At 51.9% G+C, this 7,069-nt stretch overlaps 1 protein-coding gene across 1 annotated transcript in view; it reads right to left on the bottom strand.

The window, feature by feature from the left end:
- Nucleotides 1-589: 589 nt before the first annotated feature.
- Nucleotides 590-7,069, bottom strand: part of TTC12 (tetratricopeptide repeat domain 12) — a 51,500-nt gene continuing 45,020 nt past the window's right edge. The window contains exons 17-21 of the mRNA XM_032595005.1: nucleotides 6,754-6,822; nucleotides 4,293-4,394; nucleotides 2,948-3,047; nucleotides 1,785-2,010; nucleotides 590-754 (exon numbers count right to left, since the gene is read on the bottom strand). Coding sequence (XP_032450896.1) covers nucleotides 679-754; nucleotides 1,785-2,010; nucleotides 2,948-3,047; nucleotides 4,293-4,394; nucleotides 6,754-6,822 — 573 coding nt within the window. The 3' untranslated portion in view covers nucleotides 590-678. The remainder of the gene's footprint in view (nucleotides 755-1,784; nucleotides 2,011-2,947; nucleotides 3,048-4,292; nucleotides 4,395-6,753; nucleotides 6,823-7,069) is intronic.

Raw genomic sequence — 7,069 nt, 5'->3', positions numbered from 1 at the left:
GATGTTTATGCGAGTTCAGGGCAGAAACAGATGCCCCTGCTTTGGCACTTGAAGCAGAAAACCATCTGACACAAGGAACAGGGTGCTGAGAACACCCTTAGATGGGCCGGACTAAGGCACCAGGCGGCGCCTCCAGGAACGATTCCCTGGATCACAGAGAACTCCCTGCCTCGGGAGCCTCCCCCTACTACTCAACCCCCTGAATTCAAGAGGACATGGCACAGTGGCAGGCCAGGCCCGAAGAAGCTGCCACTGCCACTGCCACTGTCCCTGGGCACTCTGGAGCTGGAACTCGGACACTGAGATCCCGCTGTCGAAAAACTTGATGTTTCTTGGATGTTACCAGCAGAAACAGCCAAAGGGGCAGGAAGAGTCTGGTTCCTGTCTAGAAACATTGCTTAGAAGGGGATCTGGGAAATGTGGCTTTTTGTTTGCTGGCGTCCAGGCCCTGCAGGGCAGGAAGGGACAGGAGGAGGAAAGTGTGATGGATGCTGAGTGGTTTCCAACACCGCGGCCGGCCTGACACCCACTCTGCCATTATCAGTGGGAACCAGAAGGCAAACATCTGAAAACAATGCCCAGCTCTGGAGTGGCCATTCAGACAGTCTTTATTAGCACAGGAACCACCCCTAGCACACAGTCCCGTGATGCTGAAAATGTGCACAGACGCCACATATCTTAAGAATCAGCCACGTACTTCATGGTGGAGTTGAGAATCTCTATCCCGTGCAGCTCTCTCAGCTGAGCGACAAATCTGCCATAATCAGAACACCAAGTTCAGGACATCAATGCCATGGTGCCTGGAGCCACCCCCTCTCAGGTAGAAGCTGGCTGGTGAGGCAGAAAGGGGAAGTAGCTGTTGCCCTGGGAGCCCTGGCCATCAAAGCATGTAAGGTGCTCAGGGAGGTACAAAAACACGGTAAATACTGTCATGAGTGGCAGATGGACAGGCTGATCCGACGGGGCCTTGCTCTCGGGGACTCCCCAGTAGGTTGCCACTTTGAGCTCAACCTAGCTAACGTGCCTTGCTTTCTGTAGAAGAAAGATTTTATCTGTGCCTTCCGTCTGAACAATCAGACAGAACTTGAAAGGGCCTCAGATGTGATCCCAGTCGACCCTCTCACTCTCTGGGGAGGAATCAGAGGGCTTAGTCTGGAAGAGAAGGAGCCAGCTCTGCTCCCTGTCCATGGAAGGCACCCCTCTCCTATGCCGGGACTCCATCCCTCAGACATGCATGATAACTAGGTGTTTCAGCACATCAGAACCCAGCCAGAGCAGAACAGTAGCCTGAGCTAAAAGGGAAGCAATGCACACAGTGAGAGCAGAGATCTCTTGCCCTGGCTTGTCTTAAACATGCCATTCTTGCTTCAGTTTCCTCCAGCACGGGAATGTGGCCCTCACTGGGCATTCTCCCACATGCTCAGGCAACGGGCAAAAAAGTGAAGGAGGAGGGATGCGTGGACATATGGGCAAGAAGCTAGAAGAGAAGGAGAGAATGGAATGGAGGGAAGATGATGGCAGTGAGTGCACAGGACAGATGCCTGTCAGAGAAGCATCTTCTCCCTCTCTCACTGGAGCCTGAGAGCCCAGGTCTCTCAGGGATGTAGCTACTGGGCCTAACACCTGTGTGCACAGGAAGCACCAGGACTCCCGGGGCTCTCCACGGGGTTCTGGGTGGCACAGAGGCCCAGCCACCACATAGCCACCGCATGGTACCTCTGCTGGCCCTGCGTCTTCCAGGATGTAACTGACGCGGGCCACCCCGGCTTGGAGCGGGTGCATACCTGGGCTCGGCCGTGCACAGCTTCCCCAGGGCGATCCCTGCGTTCAGCTGCACGGCTGTCTTCTGGGCGTCGCCACCTGCGTGCCTTAGCAGCACCTGCACAACGTCCGTCTTCAGCAGGGAAGACGCGGCACGGGGCACCTCCATGCAGTTCCCCAGGCAGAGGGCAGCGTTGGCCACCACAATCTCATCCTCTGAGCTGAGCAGCCTCAGCAGAATGCCAAACTCTAGAGGGAGGGGAGAGAACCAGCATCTGTCCCTCTGAACCTCAAACAGCAAGGGACAGGAGGAGCACCTGGAGTGTCAGTGACACTGAGCCTCCCCAAAGCTCTGACATGTCACTTGGTCACTCGGCAAGTATTTGCTGAGTACTATGGACCTCCTCGGCTCCTGGATACATCTCTGATGTTTCTCGGATGCCCAGGGCAGTGCCCAGCGTGACACAGTCGTTGTGTGGCTGAATGTTATGTGTCACACAGGTCTGTCTTCCCTAAAGTCCCCATTCTAAGCCCCTGTACTCCATTTGAGGGCCCCGAGTAGGGGGCCCCGGGCCTGCTCCCTGTGGCTGCAGGGCAAGGAGCAGGATGCAAAAGAAGGGCTCCTTCTTCCACGCCAGAGGACGTGTGAAGAACATTCGCAGGCTGCCTCGCTGGGAACACCCGCTGTACATGACCGCAGCCATGTTTAGTTACTAGACTAAGGCTGCCTCCGACTCTGCTACCTTCCCTGCTCACTAAAGGTCCCTGAAGGGAGAGAATTCGCGTTAGATCAGCCAAAGCAGATGCTCTGCATGAGCCCGCTCATGCTCTGTCTCTCTCTTAAAAATAAATAAATGTTAAAAAAATTAATAAAAAAAACCCAAAGAAACCATTTCAGTTTACTAGGAGAGAGGCAGTGGCTCCTGGCCTCGACCCTGTCATCTTTGAGTTGCTTCGCAGCAGGGTCTCCAGCATGGGTGTGCTACCTGTGTGCAGCTGAAGGCTAATTAAATGCTTCCAGAACAGGGTGAAACAGATAATCTTAGTAAACAGTGCAGAAGTCTAGAGAGAGGTTAACAGGGCTCTGCAGTGCCTCTCCCCACGCCTCGCCCCTGCTCCCTGGGCAGCTGTGAGGCGGGATTAACCTCTGGGATGTAGGCTCTTGCCTAGGGAAACTATCACTTACTTTGATCCAGTCTTATCACTTCTTCTCGTGCTTCATGTTGGCTATTAGTGCAGATAGCTAGTATCTTCACGGCATATCGTGATGCGGTCTGGCCGCCCGTCTGGGTTTCAGAATGAAATTGGAAAAATAAAGTCACTCCTCTGATTGTTCTTGGCCACAAACCAGCGAGCAGCTGTGCCTGTGTGAGCGGCTTCCTAAACTTCTAAAACACAGTTCCCCCGAGAATGGCGGGTGCTTCCCGGTGAGCAGGCCCGGGCCCTGCCAGGCTGGTGTCATTCCTGTCCCCAGCAGCACAGCCCACAGCCCGACAGAATGCGGGCCTGTCATGTGCACCTGGGTAATTGCCTGGAGAAGGTTTTATGAGTGAGTGGCTGAGGAAGGCATGGTGCTGTTGACTGGCAGATGTACCAAAGAGGGAGGAAGAGCGCCCCCCCCCCCCCCCGCCTTTCACCGTGTCACCTCACCACTGGAGAATGGGGAATGACTTGCTAAGGCTGTCAGGCTGACAGGCCTGCATGGAGAACATCACAAATCTAGATCATTTTAAGAGGTGACAACTGTCAACTCATAACCCTCAAAATCACCCAATGCAGGATCTTCAAGAGGCACACGTGCATATATACATGCACAGTGCACACGTGTGTGCACGTGATCAGCAGTTCCGGCGGGGTGCAAGACTTGCATGGGGTGAGTGATGGTCATTGTCCATGTGGCAGCTTAATAACGCTGACCCAACCTTCTACCCCTCAATGTTGCCCCTGCCTCAGCAGCGGCCCCCCGACAGAGCATGCCTCCTGGCCCTGCTCAGCCTGGGGTTTTATGAGAAGGCCTCCCGTGGGGTCCTTATTCACCTGGTCCTTCCGGTGGGTCTACTTCAGCTGCTGCGCTGACTCAGATCACGGAAGCACCATTTTGTCCCAGAGCAACGCTGCCCCCTCCCTCCCTCATAAGCAGAGCTACAGCCAACATTCTCCAGACAGCCGGAGAAAGCATGGCCAGCAGAACACGAGCCAAACAAGGGGCCCGTGGGACCTTGTGGAAAGCCACGCCAACCATCTTTTTCGGGGACAGAACCTGTATATTTTTAAGTGAGGCTCAAGTGGCCACCAATTGTTATGGATGCTTCTAATGAATAATTTACAGATTTGTTCAGCAATCTTACGGTGACGTTCAGAGCACTGTCTTGGGTGACAGGTGGAAGGAATCCTCATTCAAGAAGTTTCACAGAGGGCAGGGGTGAAATGGCAGCCCCTGAATGGAACAAAACCCTCCTTAATTCTGTCCCTCAGATAACCTGTGCCGCTCCTGGAAATGCAAGTGGTTGTAACCCAGTAAGTTGCTCTACCTTTAGGAACTTAATCATCTTCTTCACCACTCCTGCTCTCAGGGCCTCCTCAATAATCTTCCGAGAGGAAGACAGGGTGCGGCTGAGGACGCCAGCGGCTCTCTGGGTGAAGCGGAAAGTGAAGATCATTAATCGTTCTGTTCATAAATTCTGATGACCTTTAAAAGTCAGCAAGTAGTTTAGTGAGGCGAAAACAATCATTAGTGTGGGGAGCAAAACACGCACCTCGGTTTTACAAATATGTAGCGGCCAAGGAATAGGCAGGAAGCAGTGTTCATTATACAGGTGCAGGACAGGTGACTCAAGGGCTGGAAACAGGGCCCCTGGCATGCAGGGGCCCCGTTCATTTCAGCTCTACATGGAACCGAGCAGGTCAGCTCTGGCACAGAAAGTCCTGCCCCGACACCCTGCAGTGCTCCGGGAGTAGCAGGGTCTTTACTAGACGGCAGGCTTCTTGGATTGATCCTCAGGGTCTCTCTCTTAGCTTGTCCTTCATCTTGTCCGAATCTCTGTCTGCCTGTTCTGCTTTCTGGCGGACGCCATTCATGATTTTCTAGTTCCACTTTGCTTTTTATCAAAGAGCTAGCTGTTGTTTTTATCAAAGAGCTAGCTAGGTGTTATAGATATAATGTTATCTTGAATCTTTCGGAGGACACAAACGATCGTCACTTTTTCTTTTGTTTCCTATATCATCTCTATTTCTTCTGGGTTCATGTTTTTCTGTTTCTCTTGCTTTTTCTATTTCTGTGTGTGGCTTCCCTGAAATGTCCCGTGACCCTTAGCTGCCCATTTATGGGCACACTTATGAAAGAGCAATAAAAATATATTCCGGTGTGCTGTGTTTATTGGGAGTCTGTCGACTGACACGTGCAGAGGTAGCACTCCCAGACACTAGAAAGCAAAACATTTTTCTCTGGTCTGTCAATTCCCTTAGAGAAAAAAAGCTCTGATTTTCCACCAGAGGTATAGACACCTGACTGCCACACGCGGTCCCCCATCTCTTACTTGTAGCCTCTGTAGCACCTGGTGTTCTGGAGTCTCGAGCCTCTCCAGGGTCCTACAAGGCAAATCTGTGTCCTCTGTATCTGTTCTCTGCACTGAGGTTCCTTCAGCCCTGCCTCACTAGCTATGACGTTGGTAGGTGTTCTTCATCTTCCAGAAACGGGTTAAAATTATTTAAAAACTGACTGATGATCTCTTGCCTGTTCATTTTGTCAGTGTGGATTTCTAGTTTTTTTTTTCCTTCCCTAATGTTTTCAGTCTGATTTTAATGAGGTTTCCCTACAGAGAAGGGATAAATATGGGTATTACCATATGATCAGTCTTATTTCCCTCATCTGCTCCCTACAGGTGCCAGAATGTTGCCCAGCTGACACTACAGATCTCTTGTTAGGCCCAAGACAGAGCGGAGAGCCCACTCCCAAGGGACCAGATGGCCCTGGTGACACTGCTGCTCTGTCCAACAAGCCGGTCGGTCAGCACCTGACTGAGGCACAGGCAGAGAGTCCTAGAAACATCTGGCCAGGAGAGTCCTTAAAAGGTTAGCTCACTAGCTCTGGTCTAAACCATTCTGGAAAACCCAAGCACCTGACAATAGTGATGCTTGCCACTTTTGGGGTGATGGGTCTTTATTTTGAGGATCTGATGAAAGGCATGATGCCTCTGCCATGAAAATGCATGTGCCCCCAAAACTGTCTATACAATTTCAGGGGGTTCCAGGGACCCTGGAGACCTGCCATGCACTCCAGGAGTCCACGTGAAAACCCTCCACCCTGTCCTGTCTGAACTGACTTTGGGGAAGTTGCAGGCACACTAGTCCCATACAGGGCTCGTCGCATCTGTTCAGAACCTTTATTGTGATCCTGGACCCAGTCTCCAGTATGTGCTCCCTTGGAGGATTGGTTTCCCACACCTGCTGGATGTGCCCCAGGTGTTTCTCTGAGCACTAGGGCCCTGACCTAATAGGTGGAGAAGTTGGGGTGATTACTTCTGTGAGTAAACAACACATCCTTGGATGACAGCAAATGGTCTGTGGATCATACTGATGTCCCCCCGATGCTCTGTGTTGACCACAGGTCTTTCTCAGCTTTCTTGTCCAAATGTCAGAAGCACAAATAAGAAAGCCACCCAGCATGCATGTCCAAGGGGGCTAAAACCATTGTGCATAAACAGCCTCTGGGATCACGGGCTTCAAAATACAGGCCTGGCTTTCTTGACTACGGAAAAAGATTGTAAATGAAATCTCATCACCTGTACAATTTGCACCAGGATATCTTGCAATAGGACAAATTCTATAATTAAACTGTGGAAGTTGTTAAGTTGCAGACCATACAGAAAAGAGATTCCTGACTTGGGTCCATGGACTCTTGGGGGTCCACAGATGGGCACTGGGTTGGACGGTCACCGACTCCCCTGGAACAACAAAGGAAGCCGTTTCTGGATCTCCCGGGGAGACACTTACTGTCAGGATCCCTCCGTCCTGGCTGTTGAGTAGAAACATGCACCTTCTGCTCACCTCCACAGCCCAAACCTGCCACGACAGGAGAGAGGAGGAGGTCTGAATGGCCTGTTAATCTGAATCCTCCATGGAGCTCCTTCTGAGCCAACAGCACTGGCCTCTCCCTCTTCAGCATGGCCACACCCTGTCCGTATTTCCCTCACGACCCCTTCTTCCATCGCTCTTGCTTCTTCCCACAACTGTCTCATCTCCCTAACTACAGGGCAATGCCTTGAGGGCGGGGAGCACATTTTACTTGACTTTGGAAAGGCAGAACCTA

Source organism: Lynx canadensis, chromosome D1 (genome assembly GCF_007474595.2).
Source record: "Lynx canadensis isolate LIC74 chromosome D1, mLynCan4.pri.v2, whole genome shotgun sequence".
NCBI classification, from domain to species: domain Eukaryota; kingdom Metazoa; phylum Chordata; class Mammalia; order Carnivora; family Felidae; genus Lynx; species Lynx canadensis.
This window is presented reverse-complemented; position numbering and strand designations above follow the sequence as displayed.